Source organism: Natator depressus, chromosome 6 (assembly GCF_965152275.1).
Source record: "Natator depressus isolate rNatDep1 chromosome 6, rNatDep2.hap1, whole genome shotgun sequence".
Lineage (NCBI taxonomy): Eukaryota > Metazoa > Chordata > Testudines > Cheloniidae > Natator > Natator depressus.
In genome coordinates, this window is record NC_134239.1 from 116,099,714 (window position 1) to 116,122,788 (window position 23,075).

At 42.4% G+C, this 23,075-nt stretch overlaps 2 protein-coding genes across 6 annotated transcripts in view; both read right to left on the reverse strand.

Moving 5' to 3' along the window:
* Window positions 1-204: 204 nt before the first annotated feature.
* Window positions 205-7,548, reverse strand: AKAP5 (A-kinase anchoring protein 5). Of its 3 annotated transcripts, none has more exons than XM_074956375.1 (2): window positions 7,423-7,548; window positions 205-4,460 (listed from the first exon to the last, which is right to left on the reverse strand). In XM_074956375.1, the coding sequence occupies exon 2, from the start codon at window positions 3,826-3,828 to the stop codon at window positions 2,338-2,340; it is 1,491 nt and encodes a 496-aa protein (XP_074812476.1). In that variant the 5' UTR covers window positions 3,829-4,460; window positions 7,423-7,548; the 3' UTR covers window positions 205-2,337. The 3 variants fall into 3 exon arrangements, with proteins under 3 accessions (XP_074812476.1, XP_074812477.1, XP_074812479.1); XM_074956376.1 differs by lacking the exon at window positions 7,423-7,548 and adding an exon at window positions 6,469-6,732; XM_074956378.1 differs by lacking the exon at window positions 7,423-7,548 and adding an exon at window positions 5,769-5,823.
* A 1,804-nt stretch (window positions 7,549-9,352) lies between these two features.
* The window catches only part of MTHFD1 (methylenetetrahydrofolate dehydrogenase, cyclohydrolase and formyltetrahydrofolate synthetase 1), a 66,156-nt gene continuing 52,433 nt past the window's right edge, over window positions 9,353-23,075 (reverse strand). For 2 of the 3 annotated variants that reach the window (XM_074956362.1, XM_074956364.1), the window contains exons 24-28: window positions 22,466-22,643; window positions 19,760-19,867; window positions 18,717-18,869; window positions 10,576-10,684; window positions 9,353-10,398 (exon numbers count right to left, since the gene is read on the reverse strand). In XM_074956362.1, coding sequence (XP_074812463.1) covers window positions 10,595-10,684; window positions 18,717-18,869; window positions 19,760-19,867; window positions 22,466-22,643 — 529 coding nt within the window. In that variant the 3' untranslated portion in view covers window positions 9,353-10,398; window positions 10,576-10,594. The remainder of the gene's footprint in view (window positions 10,399-10,575; window positions 10,685-18,716; window positions 18,870-19,759; window positions 19,868-22,465; window positions 22,644-23,075) is intronic. The other variant, XM_074956365.1, reaches the window with a different exon arrangement.

Genomic DNA, 23,075 nt, shown 5'->3' on the forward strand with positions numbered 1-23,075 from the left:
TGATACTCTGATCCAAACTACAGTTAAGCAAATACATTCATAGAAAAGAAAGTTTAAACACTTTTTCACACCTCTTGATTTAAGACTGGCCTTCTACACATACACAAAGAAGCATGCCTTGGTGTTCATTGCTCATTTTCAGAGTGTGCCATTGAGTGCGTGCTCTGCCCGGATTCTCTACCGCCAATGTTTAAAATGTGACTGAGCACTAGTTCCTAGGGAAAACTGTAGCCCTTGTATTTTAATACAGGATCCATGTACTGTCCTGGGGAGGAAAAAAAGATTCCCAAAATTGCAAATGGTCAATGCATAATTGCCAAGTGAGGTTGCTCTCTCTGCATCAGCTCAGAAATATGCACAAGAAGGCATGTTTTCAGGAGAATATGGTTGTTTATTTGTCTGCTGCACATAAATTATAGCCCCATGACCCACATTCATTCTTTACAGATTACAATCAAAAGGCTTCTTTTTAAAGAGCTGGTAATGAACAGGGCAAATGATACACACACACACACTTACTGTATATATTATACAATATACAGAAAAACTCTCACAACAAAGCATTTGATATTTTCTGTCAATGACAAACCTGTTTCAGGATTCACCTATGGCAGGTGTTTAAGGGCTTGATCTGAAGTTTTTCTGACTACTTCAATGGGAGCAGGACTGGGCCATTCCAGCTCAAAGCAGCAGTACCCAGCAGTTAAGAACATAAGAATGGCCCTACTGGGTCAGACCAAGGTCCATCTAGCCCAGTATCCTGTCTTCCGACAGTGGCCAGTGCCAGGTGCCCCAGAGGGAATGAACAGAACAGGTATCAAGTGATCCACCCCCTGTCGCTCATTCCCAGCTTCTGGCAAACAGAGGCTAGGGACACCATTCCTGCCCATCCTGGCTAATAGCCGTTGAGGGACCTATCCTCCATGAATTTATCCAGTTCTTTTTTGAACCGTTATGGTCTTGGCCTTCACAACATCCTCTGGCAAGGAGCTCCAGAGGTTGTTGTGTGAAGAAATATTTCTTTTTGTTTGTTTTAAACCTGCTGCCTATTAATTTCATTTGGTGACCCCTAGTTCCGGTGTTATGAGAAGGAGTAAACAACACTTCCTTGTCTACTTTCTCTATACCAGTCATGATTTTATAGTTCAGAATACAATGCCAATGATAGTGTATTCAAATGAAACTGCAAGGAGAAATTAAATGGCATAATGCAGTTACACACAGATGGGATGGATTTGTTTGCCGAAGTTTGGAAGAGCTATGAAGCTGGGGGGAACCCTAAGACTTATTAAAAAAAATGCTGGCTGCAGTCAAGGGCATTAGCAGTAATTAAACAAAAAATGCTCAAGTTAAAACAGACTGATTGGAGACCATTGCAACTGCAGGAACTATTTTAACCCTGAGGCAATAGTGTACCACTAGTGCACTAGCAGCTCATTCCTATTTATATTACATACTACATATTAAAAATGTGCTAAAGCAATGGGTAGGCCTCAGCACTCCAACATTATAAAAACAAAGGAAGGCATCAGAAGAGAGTATCAGTACCTTGCTCACTTAGGCCCAAACCTGCACTACTGATGTAACTGGAAGTTTTACCATTGACTTCAATGGCACCGTTTTTTGGCAACCCCATGCCCGTGGGTCAGATACACTTGTGCTTAGTGCATGACTGCAACGCGTCTGAGATGCACGAGACATTCTGGGCAGTGGAACAGGCTAAATTACATGATGCACTCTATATACCTGCCTCATTTTATACAATAATAGCATTGACACGTCAGTTGAGATTGTAGTATTTTTTAAAAGAGTATGTGCATCTTGAGACATGGACCCAATCCTGCAAGGTTCTGAACATGCTCAACTTGCACTGAAGTCAATGGGCCCAATCTTGTTGGCATTGAAATCAATGGCAAAACTCCAACTGATTACGCTGAGTACAGGCCCAATATAGCTAAGAGTTCTCAGCAACCCATAATAAATAAAATGTAAACAAAAGGAAAAAAATCTAAAATATATAGTGACATAATAGAGCCCCCAAACTGCGAAAGAGACAATAAATTGAAATACAGCCACTAAAACAACTTACCTTTTCCACAGCTATCAACAATCACAATGTTTTAAAGCCCAATCTCATGAGCCTGTCAACACTTTGCAGGACTGAGTCCTTATTCTTGGATCCATTTTACATATACACAATGGCCTATCCAGCATGCAGAAATACACTACACACAGACCGCAAATACCTAAGGAGTTAAGACTTTCTAGCCTTTCATCTTGGTGCTAAACAATTTTAAATTGCTGCTGAGTCATACTATATTTTGGGGCATCTTGTCATTACAGAACACTGTTATGTTTACTATGGTCCAAAGCCATTTCATTAACCAGCTGTTCTATAGATGACTGAATCGCTGCCTTAACAAGGGAAGCAGCAGTTTCTATCAGAAGCAATTCATACTGTTCTGAAGTTCCATGTTCCTGATCACTAAGACCATTGGGTGACTGAGCAGGAGAACCGACTTTAGCCTCCCTCCTGGGGCCACTGCCTGCTACTACGGCCTCTTTGCGATTAGAAAGTTTACTGAAATTGAGGTTCCCACTTATTTTATTCCCCTTTTGCTTATGTTCACATGAAATTGAGGACAGTTTGCAGTCCTGGTTCGACTCCTCTTCATCAGGCTCATCATCTGCTTCAGTAATTGTAATCACAATGCTCACTCCACTGGCGTCCTTGTTTTCTTCTAATTTCAATTGTTCATTTAAACAGCTCTGCACACTTACTGCATCATCTTTAAATGCCGATTGATTGAAACTCATTATTCTCTCTCTCGATTTACAGTCTTCACTAGCATTTATGTTCCTTCCAGACTCTCTACATTCAAGCCCTGTGTCATGGATGTTATTTATTTCTTGTACCTCTGTGGCTTCAGCTACTCTATCTGGCAGGTCCTTAGAAACATTAGCACTAAGGGTGGTATTGAGATCAACTCCCTTCTTTGCTACAAGTGTATGTTCAGGAGTTTCATGTAGGCTCTTCTGGTGTAGCTCTTCCTGGAGCATTATAGCAACTGCCTCTGAATTTGCTATTTCAGACTGAACGATGCACTGTGTGTGTTGATCAATGTCTGGTCTGGACTCTACCAAAAGCGCATTCTTCCCAGTGGAATTAAGTGAGTTCCTGTCACTTTTTTCAGACGCTTGGCTGAAGGATTGATCCATGCTAGATTTGACTGTTATTGCCAAATCCTCTGGTTCACTGCTAGCTTTATTCAAAATGCCCATCAGTTCATTTGCTTTAACACTGCAGTCTGATTCTTCTGTTATTTCAGAATGGCTGGGTTTTTTCTTGCCTCTTGAGAACCGTATACAGGGAATTTTAAGCCCAGAACTAACCTGATTCTTTGGAAAACTTTGCAAGCCAGGATCCTCAGCATTTATCTCCAGTTGCACTTGAGAATCAGAGTGTGTCTGCTTCCTTGAAGATTTTGACCTTCTCTTAGGTGTCACTAGACGTTTTATAGTTGTCCAGGTTCCCCTTGATGACTGAGATTGGTTGGAAACTTCCCCTTCTCCTGGGGCTGCACTGATGGATTGGCTTGTATGTTTCAAGGTTACAGTGTCTTCTTCACAGACACTTTTCATCTCCAATGCCTTCTTACATGGCTTCTTTCTTTTCTTAAAACAAAACATTGTGAGTTTTTCTGCCTGTTCTTCAGTTGAAGAGCACAGTTTTGCTGCACTAGGATTTTCTGATTGTGCTGTGTTTTCCATTTGAATTTCTTTAGCTGCCTTCTCCATATTTGTGGTCCTGCCTTCTAATTTCTTCATATATTTTTCTTTTCTATTAACCCATCAGATAAATTAATTGCAGGTAAGCTCAGAGTGCAGTTCTTTGAAATTTCATCCAAAAAACATGAAATTACTTTTGTGAACTGACGAGGTGTTATGCAAAGAAATGTTCTGATGGACTTGTTACACTACATTTATATTTCCACTATGATTTTTTTTTCTTACCTGTCCTGAGAGAAAGACTGACTGGATAGATTATCACACACTTTACTGCAGTTTATCAAATAGGCTCAGTTTCATCTCTGGGATGGCCAACCTGAAACACTACTTGATACGAGGATATTATTTCAGCAACAGTTGGACTTTTTTAAAATGGATGTTAAATCAGACCAAGAATTGACCGTTTTCATTTTATGATGGGCATCAATCAACAACTACTACTTGCTAATATGTTCATTATTTCACATTCTTTGAGCAATTGTATTGAAGTGATATTAAAAAAAAATAAAAGATACACCAAGTGGCCTTATTTTGCCTCCAGTGATAGGGTCAGCTGTTTTTCCTCTTTCCTTCTTTGCATTTCATTTGCTTTCAATTCATATTGCAAGGTTTGCCATTTATGTTGAAAAATATGGCATAGGCTTTCATCTCTCAAATTGCTTCATATGCATCTGCAACAAAACAAACAAATGATGAAAAACAATGTCGTAAAAATGGATATACAATTTGTGTTTATAAGAACTGGGTAATTTTTCAATTTCTAAAATTCCGTGCTCTGTGTCCTGATATATGTGTGCGCGCGCGCTATTCTACGCTCAAATACACCCTTGTAATCAATGGGAGCTGTGTTTCAATATATGAAGGCAAAATAGGGTTTCAAGAGTGCCACTCTAGTTACATAGGAGAACTACCACACGAATCTTGCATCTATATGAATTTTTATGTGGGTAGAAAGGGAAGTTTATTTTTATATTTCACTTGTTAGGAAAATGTTTTTCCCCTGAGAAACACTTTCCCCTACTGACCCATACGCACTCATAATTCCCCCAAGGGAAATTCTGAATTGAGATATCAGATGTTTTTATTCTTAATGCATAAGATGATCATATGCAGCTCCATAAAATATAAAATGGAGGGTTTGAGAGTTATAAAAGAGAAGCTTCCTTCATACAGTTTGGTTTATTTACAGTGTGTGCAAGCGTTCCATGGCAACCCCACTTTCACAGAACACATGTTCATCATAAAATGTATGTAACCCTTCCGAACGTTCCTGAATATAAAGATACAAATACACATTATAACACACTGACATACTTCTCAGTGAGTACATGGGATCCTCTCTCCTTGGATAACTTTGGGAAATTCTTTATAAATATTTTCTTTTTTGTCCTACTTTTTAAAAAACACTATTGTATGTATGTTTTAAAAAACTAAACTTCTAAATGCAATAATTTACTTATCTAACATTATTTGCTGTGGCTTAGGGATGTGACAACATATAAAAATACAAGCAAAGCAATGCACTGATATTTTATTTTATTATGAAGTCAAGTCACTGACATGCAATCAATTTGTATATGGGCAAAAAATAATGTTTTGTCACAATTATTTGTCAATCTTTGCTTTCCCCTAAACCTTACTCTTGAGACCACATGTGCTATGGAGACTATCTGCAATCCAGAATATGGAATCTGTAACTGACACAAACACTGATTTTGGAAAGGAGACCCAGACCAGCATTCCTTAATCATCATTAATTTTCCCCTGCATCGACATTACTGTATTTCTGGCTGGAAAGACAAGGAAATGGATCTGTCTGAAGAAAACAGCCAAGAGAAGATTAGGTGTCTTCTCCAGTCTCACTCTCTTTTTTTATTTTTTAAAGCAGGATGCCCTGGGATCACTTCATGACATTGCTCAGATCATTGTGCAATTCTAGATCAAATGACACAGTAAGCATTACATCTCAGTGCTTTCACCTCTTGTACACTCCATGTGCCTGGCAATTTATTTCTTGAATGGCAGAAAAAATGGATGCTGATTATTAGCAATCTTCAGGCTAGTGGAGTCTGAAATTGCACAGAATGAGAATTACAACGTGCTTAGTACCTTGCTGAATTGAAGCCTTAATCAATAACCCCTTTTCTGAATGAATCTTTCTCAGTTAATTTTTTTTAAATAGAAAATAAAGGAAATAGAAATGTTCAAATTACAGAAAAAGCCTTAGCATATCCATGCCAGCCAACAGACCCAGCCACCCACAATATAAACACCTTTGATTTAATGCAGGTTTCTTTATATGGTCTCCAAATCTCTGGAGGTTTCCTAAGCTATAGTATTTGCAATGGAAATGGAAACATTTCTGGTAGTTTGCAAACACACTGTTTCCCAACAAATAAGTTCACCTCACATAAGACTGATGCTATGGCCAAAATTTTCAACAGCATTGCTAAAAGTTCAGCTCCTACATCATTATTCAGACAACTAACCAGGTGAGCTGACTTTCAAAGGTGCTGAACACTCCCAGCTCCCATTGTGATTAATAGCTGTTGTGGGTGCTCAGCACCTCTGAAAATCATGTCATTTATTTCAGAATCCTAAATATGGATTTATTTCTCTAACTTTAGGCCCAGTGTTTGAAAACATTGGCCTTTGTCTTTATGATGCTACGGTACTCACCAAATCTTCAGCCAAAGCTTGCATCGACTGCGATGTGTTACCCTGCCATACACAGACAGGGAAAGTCTAGGGAGCGATTGATAATGAAAAGCCTAGATTCCAGCACACTAATGCAAGAGATCCATTAGTAATAATCCGCTACATATGGCAAGTAGGAAATGACAGAGATTGAAAACTTTTGCCTGTAAAGAGATCTATCAGCTCCCTTGTGGAAAGGAAGAGAGGCTGCCGCAACACAAGTCACCTGTCTCCTTCATGTGCCAGCCACCGTAATGAAAAATGAAGCTAGAGGCAAAGAAATAGATTGGGGGGGGGGGAGGAGAAGAAACATTCTCTCTCTGATTTTCCGTGTGAACAGTTCCATCATCCAGAGCCGGGATCTGAAGCGCAACAGGGCTGGCTCGGCAGCAGAGAAGCTGAGCCCCAGTGAATCTTCTCCGGCTTGCCCCGTTTTCAGTCTTCTCCCTTTGTGCCTGTTGCCTTCAGGTTTGGCAGGGAGCTGAGCCAGGAAGCGATGGGCCCCGCGCGGCGCTCTCACCCTCTCCCTCCCGCAGTGGCACATCCACCACCCTCCCCGGGGTGCTCCAGGGAGGCTCACAACTCCCCCAGACCAAGGGAGGGCTGCACAGGTCTGAGGAGGGCGGCTGCCCCTCAGCTCCCCGGCGGCCAGCGCTGTCCCCTCCCCACGCCCAGGACTAGCCAGCTCCCTGGACGCGGAGCACAGAGGGACCCTCTCTGCACAGCGGCAGGCGGCTCCGCGCTGAGCCGGGGATGCTGCACGAACACAGCCCAGCGCCGTCCAGCTTTGCTCCCCACAGCAAAACCCGCTCCAGCCCCGCAGCTCGGGCTGACGCTGCCCCGCTCCGCCCACGTGGCGTGCAAAGGGCACGGTGCCGGGCGGCTCCCTGACCCACGCAGGCCAGCGGACCCGCCCCAGCCCACACCCGCTCTCACCTGGCGCCCACGGCCCGCCGGAGAGAGGCGCCCGCAGCCCGCTCCGCCCGCTGCTGCTAGTGCCGCGGCTGCTGCTAGTGCCGCCGCGGGGACCCGCCCAGCCGCCGCGCGGGGGGGAGGGAGCCCGGCTCGCCCGCCCCGGGGCAGGGGACGCGCCCGGCTCGAGCCACGCCCCCGGCTCCCGCGCGCCAGCGGCCCGGCCGGGGGCGCTGAGCCGCGCGCACGGGGGCTCCGGGCAGGACGTGGCCGCGGCAGGAGAAGCAAAGGGGGCGCTGCGGGCGGACGAGCGCTGCAGCGGCTGCCTGGAGACGCACCTTGCGGTGCCCCCGCCAAGCCCCGCAGCGCCCAGGACCCCCGGCCGGCAGGCACCTGCCTGTGCAACCTGCCCCGCCGGAGCCCGCCTCTCCCCTCGCGCCCAGCCTGTCGCACCTGCTCGGCCAGAGCCGCAGCTCTCCCGGCCTGCGGGGGCGGCTCCACCTGCCCCCGGGGGCGGGGGAAGCGCCCCTGGGCTGCACCGCGCCGTGCACAGCCTTGGCAGGGCAGCAACACCAACCGCGAAGTTTGTTAGTCTGTAAGGTGCCACAAGGACTCCGCGTTGTTTAGCTTCAGATCCACAGATGCTCTATGGAGAATGAAGAAAAGGAGGACTTGTGGCACTTTAGAGACTAACCAATTTATTTGAGCATGAGCTTTCATAAGCTACAGCTCATTTCATCGGATGAAGTGAGCTGTAGCTCACGAAAGCTCATGCTCAAATAAATTGGTTAGTCTCTAAAGTGCCACAAGCCCTCCTTTTCTTTTTGCGAATACAGACTAACACGGCTGTTACTCTAAAAATCTATGGAGAATGAATGCCTCTAGGATCTGTCACGAGCTTAAAGATACTCTCATCAAGTTTGCTTTCAGCCAGTCCTTGTCTAAGGAGGACAAAGCCAGTGTTTAGTTTTTAAAGAAAGGTTGTACAAAAGAACTGGAAGGGTAGGTGGGAGCTAGGAGAGGAAAGACAAGACAGGCTGAAAGGAACAAGATAAAGTTGGTAGAATGGAAGACCGCAAGAGGGAGATGCCATAAGAAGTGCAGCTATGAGATGAAACAAGTATTAAATGTAGAAACTGACACAAGTTAGTTAGCCTCTAGCTCTATCTATTCTGGCATCCTGGCTCCAGAAGTGGCCTGTCCAGGATGCCTTAGATGAAGAAGCTCCTAGGGTGCCTAGCCACGTGCACTATTAAATATGGGGAGAAAATCCTTCCTGACCCCATGCAAGTGGTCTGGTTTATGCCCTGAAGATTAGTTGTTCTCCTTGGAATGATATATAAAGGAAAATTTAAATGCATCTAGGGATTTTATGACAACTTAAGTTACTCTAACTTCACTCTTGTGACAGCCATGTAATTGTTACATAATTATTCTCCTTGCTAGCTTACTATATATAGTGTATGTGTATTACAGAGAAGCTCATGTACTGGTTGGTGCATACACCTACATCAACTCTTCTTCCAGTCAGAGCAAATTTTTTAACATATGCTAGGTCCAGATCTAACACAAGCATATGGGCCTTGCAGTTTTATGTGGAAAGAATTATCCAAAAATATTTAGCTGCTTGCATAGGCAAGTTATTCTAGCCAACTGACACAAAGAACTGGTGGTCTCACTTCAGATCTTTTACAGTCAGAGTACATCCAAATCCACTGAATAATTCAGGTAATTTATTTTCCTACAGATGATATGCAGTACCCCAGAAAGGAAACTGGATTAAATTTATACAGTGGTGCACTGCAGGCTCAACAGTATTACTGCAATAATCACTTTTACTTGTCAATACTGGGACTGCTGCCATGTACGGTCCCCAAATTCATCATAAAAATAACTTCTACTTCATTAATCTCCATGCATATATTAAAACCCAGGGAACTCTTGAAGGATTTTAGCAATTTATTGGTGTTAATTAGAAGTCTGGCAGTAACTACATTTTCACATTATGAAGTGATTTTTTGGCCTATTGTGACAAACCCTGTTACAGACCATTTCATTCAGTGCTTGTGCTGTCTTCTCACCAAAAAGGGGATTTCAACAAAAGTTGTTACATCATTTACAAATCTCATCCCCGCTCATCAGCCATCTATTGAAAACCACGTATGGAACAGCTTCCCGTCCCCAGCCACAGCATGGTGATCCGGTCTTCAAAAAGGCAAAAGTCTATATGCTCCACTGCCATTAACAATTTAGTAGGTAACAACAGAAACACAGATTGCAGGGCTTTCTTAAGAGGATAGAGTGCAGGCGCCCACAAGAAAAATTCAAAGCAGAAACTAATGGTCAGAAACTTTAGGGTAAGCACAGAAGAAAAGGGATTCTTCCCTACTGCCTACTTTTCATTTAATTAGTGCAGTCTGATGGCACATTTTCTCTTTTAATGCTAGCAATAGATTATAGAATTAAGTGCAATAGGAAGATACAGTGCTCAGACTTTAAGGGATAAGGTGTACCTATGCTCTAAAACACATTTAAAAACAACCAATTAAGCCCTGGGTTGTTGTAAACACTGTACCAATCGAGAAACTGCAATTTTATTGTTACATTTTAATAAGTAAAAATCAGAGCTAGAAAGAGGGTATTAAAAACAAATTTTGTATTTTGCTCAATCTGCAATTATGAAGGGCAAAAGCAATGACCTCCTGAGGTCCCTTCCAACTCTGATATTCTATGATTCTATGAAGCCTATTCTATCATTGAAAAACATCATTGTATAAGATTTACAAGTTCTTATGCTCACTGAACTAAAAGTTAGCCTGAAATAAAATATTTTTTTTAAATTTATTCAGATTAAAAAAATAAATGCATGCATTTCATTTGTTTCCAAATGCTCCTTTCTCCCAGTCACTTCATGTATTGCATTTTCTCAGCCATATCTTATTGTGTCTTAAATCCGGGGATAACTGAGTTTGCATTACTCATCAAGTAAGCTTCAGGTAGCTAGAAAGAAAAATGAAAACTTAATTACTTATATATATCTAGCATATCAAAGGCAACTTTTAGGAGGAATTATAACCAAATGCCATTGGAAACATATGGCTTCATAGTTAGATGTGAGTAAATCCCTTAACTCAACCCAAAGATTTGCAAGGCTTCTAGCCTAAGTAAGAGACTTACCTTTGGTTAACATTTCTTTTCAGAATAGCCCATTCACCTGTTCTGAGACTGGATCCAAGTCAATATCATAGAAACAGGGCCGAGTAGGAAGTCCTGGCATAGTACTCATCTAGCAGACAGAAGGAAAAGCATATTAGTGGAGAGAGCCTGGGACTGGGAGTTATGAGGGCTTGGTTCTGTTTTTGGCTCTTCCATTGACTCAAGTGTGACTTTGTACAAATGATTTAGCCCAAGATTTGGCAAAGCACTTAAGCATGTGCTGAAATTTAAGCACGTGCGTAGTTCCACCGATTTCAATGGAACTACTCATATGCTTTAATTAAGCTTTGCTGGACAAGGGAGTAACTGTACCACGGTTTCCCTGTTAGTAAGATGGGGTGGGGATCTCAATACCTCACAGAAGCGTTGTGAGGCGTTCATGTATGTCTGCACGTCGAGCTGGATGTGTAAATTCTAGCTTGAGGTGACACAGCTGCACTAGCTCTGATGGAGCAAGCGGGCTAAAAAAATAGAGTACAGGCGAGTCTCATCTTACGCTGGGGTTACATTCCACAGGCAGCGCGTAAAGCAAAAATCGTGTATAGTCAAAATTACATTGAGTGTAATGGCGGGCAGAATCGCCCGCACTACAGGTACAGTATTTAAATTGTTATTTTTCCTCTTTTTTGTTTTTTGCTGACGGCGCAAAGCTGAATTTGCGCATGTTAAATGCGTGTAAGATGAGACTCGCCTGTACAGCGTGACGGTGTGAGGGGCTAGTCACCGTGAGCACATACCTGTCCAAGACGTACTCAGCACGGCTAGCCTCTCTCACTGCTGTGGCTACATTCTATTTTTGGCACACTAGCTCTGATCATGCTAGCATGGTGATGTCTCCTCAAGCTGGAAGTCACACCTTTAGCTCACAGTGTAGATACATATAATAAACATGTCAGAAGTGCTCTGAGAGCCAAGGATTGAAGGCATTACCTACATGCCCAGTACTGACTTGGAAAAGAGATGGATTTTAAGACAGAAGCTGGGCTTGCACTGAGGAGGGGAGGGGCAACTCACTTCCACTGGATGGAACAGCCAGTCACATTAAACTGTATGGAAGTTCTGAGAGCTGTTTTAAGTCAGGACAGTGGTGCACTGGCCAAACAGAGTGGGGAAGCTTGCACTACACCTGCCTACGCAAGCCAATGCCATCACTTGTTCAGTTGTCAAGCGCCAATATTCACAAATCCATAGAGTTTAAGGCCAGAAGGGGCCATTAGATCATCTAACCTGACTTCCTGTACCTGACAGCTGTAGAACCTCACCCAGTTACCCCTGTACTGAGCCCAATAACTTGCATTTGACTAAAGCGTATCATCCAGAAAGGCAACCTGTCTTGACTTAGAGACCTCAAGAGATGGAGAATCCACCACTCCCTTTGGTAGTTTGTTCCAGTGGTTAATAGTCTTCACTATTCAAAATCTGTGCCTCCTTTTTAATTTGAGTCTGTCTGTCTTTGGCAGCCAATCATTGGTTCTTATTACACCATACTCTGCTAGGTTAAAGAGCTCTTTCATGGGAATTAAAAACTGAGTACCAAAGTACTTGTGCACTGTAATCATGTTACTGCTCAATCTCATTTTTGCTAAACCAAACAGACTTAGCTGTTTAAATCTCTCTCTGTTTGGTGTTTTCTCCAGCCCTCAAGTAATTTTTGTGGCTCTTCTTTACACCCTCTCCAATCTTTAAGAATTATCATCAGAACTGTACGTACTATTCCAGTATCAGTCACACCAATGCCATATACAGAGGTAAATCACCTTCCGACTTATACTCACTCCTCCTCCTTTTATACATTCAAAGATAGCATTCGGTCATTTTGCCACAGCACTGCCCTGGGAGTTAACATTGAGTTGCTTGGCCACTATGGCCCATAAATCCTTTCCAGAGGGCCACTGCTTTCTAGGATACAGCCCTCCATGCTGTAGGTATGGCCTGCATTCCTTGTTCCTCTATGTATTACATTTCACTTGGCCGTATTAAAACATTCTGTTTAAATGAGCCAAGGTTACCAAGTGATATAGACCACTCTGTATGACTGCCTGTCCTCACCATTATTTACTTTTTTGCCACTATTTGTGTCATCTGCAAATTATCAGCAGTGATTTATACTTACTTCCAGATCACTGATTCAAATGTTGAACAGTGTTGGACCTAGAACTGATCCCTATGGGAACCCATTAGAAACACCCCCATTTGAGAAGGATTCCCCATTGATGGCTGCTTTTCGAGATTGATCAGTCACCCCATTCTTATTCTATTTAATGTGTGCTTTACTGATATTGCATAGTGCTATTTTTTTAAATCAAAATGTCACGCAGTACTAAGTAAAACACTTTACAAAAGTCTAGGTATATCATATCGACACAGTTGTCTTTGATTGATAAGCTTGTAATCTCAAGTAAACACCTCTTGTAAAGGAAAAACAGAAAATTGTTGAGCATAAAGTTAATCACAGTATTAAAAAATAAATTACACTGTACCCTGAACACAACAGAACTGCAAAAACTGTACATCTCCACAGCAAACCATTTTCTCCATGACAGGTTTCAGAGTAGCAGCCGTGTTAGTCTGTATTCGCAAAAAGAAAAGGAGTACTTTTGGCACCTTAGAGACTAAAATTGGTTAGTCTCTAAGGTGCCACAAGTACTCCTTTTCATTTTCTCCATCACAGAGATCAGCACAGAAAGATGGGAAAGCATGCAGGATACCAGCTGCAATTATTTCTAATCTGTGCTTCCTAATGTCATAGATCTCATTGGCTTTAAATGATACCACACACTTGTCCACGTACATTGTACTTTGCAGGCAGGGTGGATGAAAAGATGGCTCTAAATTAATGGGGTGGGGGCGGGGGGGGGGGGTAGAGAGAGAGAGAGAGAGAGAGAGAGAGAGAGAGAGAGAGTGAGTGAGTGAGACATTAATTGCTCTGTTTCTTCCTTGGGAAGAGCATAAAAAAGGGTGACTGCTGACTCGACACCAGGAGATTTACAAGAAGATTAAACTTTCCTTTCAAACCTGTGTCCTGGTTTAAGAGGACGTTAAAAGGGCAGCTTCTTGTTTAATACAATAAATGAAAACACTAAAAGGGTGTTTTAAGAAGGTTACAAGTGTGGCAGGGGAAAACAGTGGGTCCCCGATCCTGCAATTGACTGTACCTACATGAACCCCTCTATTCACCTGGAAGTCAGTGGGACTTCACATAGGCACAAGCAGGTGCAGCATAGGGCCTAAAATAATTCACTCCTTGATGCTCTAGAATTCAAGTAAATACTGTAGCTAACTTTCAGCATGACAATTGTTTGCTATCTCCTAAAAAGACCTCTTCTAGAACAAAAGGTTACTGTATGTCAGATCTCTTTGTCTATTACTCAGCTTCTTACAAAACTAAATTCACCTTCTAAAATGATACACAAAGAATGTTAGGCATCAGCAGTGTCTTACTGAGAAATTTACAAACCCAAGTTTTTTTTTTAAAAAAGGACACACTAGCCTGATTTTGCCACAAAATTCAGAGCCTTTTAAGTCACTTTGCATCGTTACACAGTACATTTTAAGAGAATGATCATCTCTATGAATGTTAATTATTCATATATTTTTATTGTCGTTCTGCTGTTCTCAAAACTAGATGTAAATGAGAGTGTGGGGTGTTTTCCTTAATGTAGGCACTGAAAAGCTGAAGAATACAGAGTGATTATCATTGCTTAGTTACGCATGGAGAGGCACTGAATCCACCCACAGAATTAACAAACAAACAAGCAAGCGAACAAAAAAAGGCCCAACAATCAAGCACCTATTATATATTACAGGCTAAAATTTTCAAAAGCACTTAGTAACCTGTTTTCAAAAGTGACCTAGGCACTCAGAAGCCAATGTCTCACTGAAAGTCAATGGGACTTTGGCTCCTAAGTCCCTTAGGTTCTTCTGAAAATTTCACCCATTTCTAAGTACTTATCTGGCCCAGCATATCATCATCTAAGGCAGTGGTTTCCAAACTTTTTACCTCATGACCCCTCCTTACCTCTGTCCATGCCCCCTCCGCAGCCCCCAAGCCGCGGTTAAGAGCCAGGGCCAGGAGAGGGGTGAGTTACAGCTGGGCTGGGAACCAAAAGCTGAGGCCAGGGCTGCAGCTGGGGGTGAGTCTGTGGCCGGGAGCAGAGCCTGAGCCAGGAGTGGAGTCACGGCCAGGCGCTGGGGTTGGAGCAGAGTTGGGGGCAGAGCAGAGCTAAACAGCTTTCCTGGGGGACTGCACCACACAGTCTGGGGTCCATTAATCTAATGGTATGCCTACACTGCAATTCGACACTTAGGAGCTGTTTAATTGTGGTGTAGACATTTGGGTTCAGGCTGGAACCTGAGCTCTAGGATCCTGCAAGGTGGGAGGGTCCCGAACCTCTACACCAACCCCTTGAGCCCACATCAGCTGACACAGGCCAGCTCTGGGTTTTTATTGTAGGGTAGAGACACCCTAATGGGCTTAGACAACAGTCTGAATTCTGCATTCCCCAGAGCTGGATCCTGCAATCATGCCCCTCTAAAGTCAAATGGCTTGGTGGATACTTACACAAGACTGATCTGGTTGCAGGGTCAGGGCCATAATCATAAATCTTCTATTAATCCTGATGTTATTGTGTCTATTAGAGTTAATGTCTTGTGCCAAAAAAGTACTTTAGACATTTGGAAAGCAGGACTGATTTTGCAGAACTGACACCATGGGAGAACAAACCAGTTCTATTTGGTTTTAATTTCTGAAAACATCCCTCTCTCATACATCTGATCTAAGATACATACCCCATGGTTCATCTACATTTCAAACTCTCCAAAAGTCATTGGATTAAATTCTGTGTTGTTTGCAATGAATGTAACTAATGATGGGAAAGGGCTCAATTTATCTTTCACTGTATCCAAACACATATGCTCTTTTTAAAGAGGACAGATTATTTAAATGAGACATGACTAATTCCTTCATCACAGGTAATCTAGAAATATTTACACTGCCATGTTCTTCTTGTTCAATCAATGAACCCAGCATTGAGATTTTCAACAGTTACCACTTGCAGCAAGAAGGGAAAACACTCTCCATGCCCTATCCACTCAGAGAAACAACATTTAGTAGGTCTTCTACCAGTGTCTGCCCAAACAGGACTAGATTCCTCCCCTCCAGATTTTCAGGCACTCCTTTATTGCTGATGTTATTTCCTTGGACATGATTGTCTGTAGCTCCCTTTCACTCTGCGTTGATTACACCAGCCATTTAGGGTGGTGATCCCATCAGATTCGTCACTGGATCCTGTTCCCACCCATGTCATCTCCAGCTGATGATGTCACTTCCCCACTTTTGTGTGGTTTTTATTGCTGTCTTTTTTTTTTTTTCTCTTCAAACAAACCAACCAATTTGGAGGCAGTGACTGAACCTAGTTTAATGGATTAGATGCAGCTCAAGTTTGAGAAAACTAAACATAATGCCTGTGGTTTAACTTTGTTCACATGGCACCAACACTGTTTCCGCGTCTGTAAGTAGCGACTACACCACTGGAGATCAATAACCTTCAAGATGCTCTAGGAATCAAATTGTTGAGCGTGCCTGAGCCATGAAGAATTCAGTGAATTTTAATTAACGACTAAGCACGGAGGGTCTGAGCAATGGTAACAATATTGCTCTTTCAGGATACTTAAACTCATTTTCCAGGTTTTGTTTGTTTGTTTGTTTTCTTGAACTTCAGGGACTGTTTGTTTTTAGTTAAATATATATTTTTTGTTTTGTTTTTTTTAAAGCATGATTTAAAAGAAACATTCAGCTGTTTAGGGAGGCAGGCAATTTCTTGCTCGTCGTGACTGACTGTTTACTCTTCTACTTGGTGTTAAAAATTAATTTAATTTTTTAAGATTTCCTCAAACACAACAAATCTAGTTACAATGAAGTGATTAAGATTCAACCCCACAGATCTAAAGCACTACTCATCATTTCAACTGTATTAAAGTCAAGTCTAAGAGCATTAGCGTTACATTTGAAAGGGGGATTCTAGTACTCAAGAATGAGAATAGCACCTAAAATTTGGCAGAGTGCTGGCAGGCATAACCCAAGTCTCCCTCTGCAACTGTAGTAATACACTTTCATCCTGACCTTCCTCACCCTTGCTATTCTGGTCTCTACTAATCAGAGTGAATGGACTCTTGCCAAATTATACTGTGGTTTTACAATGTGGACAAATGTCAGCTAAATCCAAATTCATTTCACTTCTGACCCAGACTAGGTTGGAGCTCAGGTCTCTGGAGATGAAACTGCATTAATATTCTTACTGATACTTGCACAAACAGTCCTACTTTGTCAGTGATATTCCACCTTGACAAATCAACCCAGTGAGCCCATGCACTTTTTTCTTCTTTTAAATTCATATGGTTTTAGGGTTACAGCAAGCAAGCTGCTGTTGGCTATAGGTAAGAACATAGGAATGGCCAGACTGGGTCAGACCAACGATCCAGCTAGCCCAGAATCCTGTCTTATGACAGTTGCCAATGCCAGGTGCTTCAGAGGGAATGACCAGAACAGGCAATCATTGAATGATCCAACCCTCTGTTGTCCAATGATCCATCTCCTGTTGTCCGCTCCCAGCTTCTGGCAATACAAGACTCAAGTTTTTAAATTAAAAAACACCAACAGTTCAAAATTAGGTGAAAATGTTAAAGACTCTTTAGTTCTACCCCATGCATTTTCCTATTTATATCTGATAATTGACTTTACAGTAAGGGGCAGCTGAAATGTGCATCTTCCTATTAAATATATTGCTTCCTTAAATTGGAGAGTTGAAATGCTATTGACTTTCCTGTAGCACTCGGACCTTCCCCTTTCAGTGAAACAGTTATGAACTTTCCCAATTGATTTTTGTCCTTTATTTGGCAAACGGAGCTTGCTTCCTCATCGCCTTGTGCTCCCCATTTGGTTTACGTCTTAGTATCAGCAGCAGCAATCAACTGTTTGCGGCAAAGCAGGAGGAGGAGCTTACCTTGCGTCTGATGCATTCTGACGCATTCAAGTAGTTTAACTAATTCTCTGCAGCTGTACAGAGCCTTTAGCTACAGAATTTCAAGGCACTTCACAGTTAGAAACTCCAAGCCACAGAACACCCTTGTGAACTAAGTATTATCCCCATTCTGCAGACAGGGATGCTCAGGGAAGTTAAGTAGCTTGTCCAAGGCCAGTGTTATTCTGGGAGTCTTTGCTGTAATTAACATTCCTTCCATCACATAACAAGGAAAGTAATAAATATCCAATTGCATCACTGACTGTATTGTGCACATTGAGTGCTACTTCTAAACAGACTAAATTACTCTGCAATATTACAGAGAAGGAGTGACTGGTGCAGGTGCTGTGCTGGACGGACTAATTACTCAAAGCCCTTCCAATGTAAGATGGGACAGCTAGCAGGGAATTCTCTGTTCGGACCCTGGGAACTCACTTCCTCTCCAGATCTGCACCCCAGGGTTTGTTAGCCTCATGGCATGTTGCATGGCTCCCCCGTTTGCTCTGGCTCATGAAAAAATTGGCACTGGATAGGGCTAGGTGTGGGACTTGGCTAATTTCACTATAAATTGGCGCCACTGCAATCGATGCAGCAGCGTCGATTTAGTGGGTTTGGTGAAGACACGATAAGGCACTCTCCCATCAACATAGTGTGGTGTAGACACCGCTGTAAGTCGATCTACGCTATGTCGACTTCAATTATGTAACTTACCTAGTGTAAATTAAATTGACTTACAGCGTTGGTGTAGACCAGGCCTCAGGGACCATATGTAAGGTCAGTTAATCTGCCACATTTTATGTTGTTGCTGGATATTGGAATTATCTGGAGGAAATGAGGGCTCTGTTTATTTTAGCATATTTTTAAAAAACTTTCAAGGGCATCCAGCGTATTGTACAGGCACTCCATTAGGAGCACTATAGAGACACATTATTAGTATACTGTGTAAATCGTGTATGGTATGCAGAGTTCCCTCTCTTAGGATACCAGAAAGAACCACTGATTTAAACCACCAACTGGAATGCACACGCATTTTTTCCAAACCTTTTTCCTTTATGGAGCTGAGGTTTTAACTATGACACTTACCGTTCCTACCAATGGATACAGGAATCCAGCACCCACACTGGCCCTGATATCTCGGATAGGCAAGATAAAGCCTGTAGGCACGCCTTTCTTCTCTGGGTTATGAGACAATGACAGGTGAGTTTTAGCCATGCAGATTGGCAGATTTCCAAATCCCTGGGGAAACAAGAAGGGGCAAGAAAATAGGATATAATTTGTAAAGTGCAAAAGTAAAACTTTCGTCTCGGTAATCTGCTTCATTCTGCCATTCTTTGGATTAACAGACCATCTTGTCTCTCAGTAACTGCTTTGCCTACAACCTGCATGTTACTGTCAAATCAGTTCTGTATCACCTTTCCTCTTTTCTCCAGTCACTAAGGAAAAAACAAATGTTGTCATGGCCAGATCCAATCAGAGAAGAGGTTAATGCTTTTATAGGAATCCAGTATGTAACTAAGCGTTTTTGTGGGGTTTTGTTTTTTTAAATTAATTTTTATTTTAACAGCTCAAAATTAAAGTTCTCAGCCCACCTGAAGTCTTTATTAGATCAATTACAATACAATTACACAGCTATTATATGAATGGTCTGTAGAATATAGAGGTACATGTAAGAAATATGAAAAGGGAGCAGCCATACAAATAATTTCACAAACAAATGTTCTCCAAAAGAGAAGTCATTCAAAACATGCAAGACACCAAGAAAACACATACCATCTGCACAGCACTCAGCTTCAAAACCCTTTACAGACATTAACTCTCACAGCCTAGCTGCAAGGGATGTAATTATCACCAGTGCCCTATTACAGAAGGGGAAGGAGAGACCAGCTAGGATGGTGACATGACTTAAAACATTGGGTGAGCCAGTGTTTCAATCAGGAGAAGTTCCTAACCAGAACACCACCCTTTTCCCAGCAGCTGTGCCGATTCCCTCCAGCCTGTAGGTGCATGGTTTGATTAGCACTGACACTGCCCTTCACATATGGAATTCACATTTTAAAAACACAACTGTTTAGTGCAAATGTTTTAAAGGGGAAAGACAATGGGCAACAATGACCTGGAGAACTCACCTGCTTAGTGTAAACTACAACTTTCTGCTCTGCCTCTGGAGATAGCTCAATGTCCTCTGCCCCATAAATCTGCTGTGCAATAATTCTGATCTTCTCTACAACCGGGAGCTAGAAAAGAGAAACAAGTCAATGATGGCGAGTCTATCAAGGGCTGTGACATCACAGAAGCTCTTCAGTCCTGTACACATCAAGGGACGCGCAACCTGCAGCTATTACACCAATTTCTGCTTGCAGCTCTACAGAGCTCTACAACAATGTGAGGGTTTTCAAAACAGGTTTCACTCATCACATTACAGCGGTTTCTTTTGACAGTAGGACAAACAAGACTCATTTATTGTCACCAGAAGCAAGAAAATATGCATAAATATTCTTTAAGCTGAGCTTACATGTTAACCATCCAACCTGGTTACAACAGTGAAACACTTAAGAGGAGTGGTGGTGGGGGGGAATGGTAACTTCTGAAAAAATCCAAAGCAGTTCTAGGTACTCAGGAAAACAAACAGCATGTAAGAGAGAAATTCAGCATCTGTTAAGGTGAACAAATTGATTCAAAAATATAACATAGCATTTCACTAGACCCTTAGACTGCTGTCTGCTACAGAGGAAGCCCTGAAGAAGAGCTCTGTGTAAGCTCAAAAGCTTGTCTCTCACGAATAGAAGTTGGTCCAGTAAAAGATATTACCTCACCCACCTTGTCTCTCTGCTATAGAGGAAGTCAGACATGTTCAAGCCAGAAATGGTGGTTACTGTTAAACACCAGATCTGCAGAGACTGACTGAAAGATGTATAAGCCAGGCTCCTGGACCATTTAGGCACTCTCACTGGAGCACTGTGAAACTTTTGCATGAATATCTGGCACTGGCTTTCAATAAAAGAATCAAACTTTGGTGCATCAGTCAAGATTTTCCAGAAGTGAATAGCGATTTTGGTGCCCAACGCCAGACACCTTAAGAGGCATGATTTTCATGGGGTTGCTACTTGGCATTTTCTGAAAATCAAACCCCTTTACAGTGTGTCCGGCTGGGCACTCCAAAAACTGAGGTCAGTGCAGCACCCACTCACCCACAACAAAATGGGGGGAGGGACATGTACATTAAATATGAAAGGTTTCAGAGTAACAGCCGTGTTAGTCTGTATTCGCAAAAAGAAAAGGAGTACTTGTGGCACCTTACAGACTAACCAATTTATTTGAACATGAGCTTTCGTGAGCTACAGCTCACTTCATTGGATGCATACTGTGGAAACTGTAGAAGACATTAAATATGAAATCATCATCACACCAGTGTTTCTGGGGTGGTCCTCCAGTGTGTGCGCAAGCATGCCCTGTGAACCCCTCCATTTTCCTTCCTTCTTTCACTCTGTCCCCCATGCCCATTACGTATTCGGGGTCCCCTCCTGGCTAACAGGGGGGCACCACGCTCGAGCGTAATAAACTTGGTGTTTTTTGGGAACTCTGCAGTTGTGGACTTTGTTTATGTGCCTCAGCCTAGACTCGAACTGTGCGTGTCCTACCAGGTGTAATTTGCAGCATTTGTGTGCGTGTCCTACCAGGTGTAATTTGCAACAATACTGACATCCAGGAAGTTACCCTCCTTTTGGCTGAAGGATGCATGGGTCTCTCCTAGGCTAGTAAGTCATTAATTGCACTACAAAGCATCAAAGAGAAAATGGGAATTGAAGGATTAAAAGCAAGTAGAACATGGAGATGTCCTCCATGTTCTTAGAAGAGATACAGAAAACTCCAGAATGGGGAAGGTGTGGCCGGAAACTGAACTACAAGAGCTCATTACATCTGTAACAATCTTAGGAGTTACCTGAAACATCCATCAACTCTATTTATAAACCACATTTCCAGTTACTTGCAGTATTTTTAATGTATCACTTAGCTTCCATGTATTTAGAACAGATGATTTTCAATCCTTGTGAGACATTAAATGATTATTTGATTACTCTGTGGACTCAAGACAATAGAGTTCGAATCAAATTCGCCCTTGGATATAAAATAAATTGATCACATATTTGTTTTGTGGTCAGGCAGGCAGGCAGATTTCAGTGAGCTCCACCCCATGCAAAGCAAGAGGCACATTCTGAAGTTCTAAGAAAGATCACAAGTTGAGCAAAACATCTCTCCAGGTCTCTTCATTTCAGTGTATGGCCTGGAAAATGCGTCTCAGTTTGAGGAGTAAATACTCCCACTGCCCTGATCCATGGTTGCCTACAGTAGACGTGCTTCACACTCTGAGTGGGAGTTCTGGTAAAGCCTTTCAGTGCAGACAAGGAACAAGTTCCAATCAGTCATCCACAATGCAAGGAAAGAGACTTTACAATTCACTGCCCAGACTCAAAAGATCTAGGATCCAATGGAAGTCTCAGATTTTAGGGTGATCTTCAGTCTTAGAGCAGTGGTTTTCAACCTTTTTACGTTTGCACACCCCTAAAAAATTTCAAATGGAGGTGCGGACCCCTTTGGAAATCTTAGGCAAAGTACGCAGACCTGTATGGATCCACAAACCACAGGCTGAAAACCACTGACTTAGAGCAAATAAATCTAGGCAACACCAGCAAATGGATACAATGCACTTTCGTGAAGTATCACAGACCACAAAGCATGTCTGTAATTCTAATCCGCAATGTCCTCAAACATTTTTGCTGAAGTGAAATGCAAAGTCACATAAGGTCTCCCCTTTGGTCAATGCATGTTCTCACCTCCACATTGTAGAGAAACTTGAAGTTACTCAGTTCCTGTGAGGCTCTCTGAACGGCCTGAGCCAGAGCAACAGCTCCTTTCCCTCCCTCTGCCCAGTGAGTGCACTTCACAGCACCATACGCCCCAGCTTCTTTTGCTAGTTGAATGACCAGTTGCAGCTCAGCCTCTGTATCAGATCTGTAAAGATGACCAAGTATACACATTTAGTATTCAGATGATTTGTTTGCCTCTTTTAAACATAAAGCATGTATCTTTCCCCCCAAAATATCCTAAAATGCTGAACAAAGCAATCCTAGAAGCCAGCAGACCCACCATAAGTCAGGAGAGATTTTCATATAGGCCTCCACTATCTTGTGAAAGAAGCCAGTCCACAGCAGTACAGCCAGCTCTCTCCGTAACGGCTGCGGTGTATACAGAAATCTATGACTGACAGAGCAGCATCCTGTATTTTCAGTGGTTCCTGTCCTATACAGAGGTCAACGTCACCAGCATAATTCTTGTACTAGGAAGTAAGAGACTACCATGAAAGCAAATACCATTGTTGGTCTATGAATGGAGATCGGATGGATATAATGCACTTCTCTTAGAAGCCAAAAATGATACTGTGCT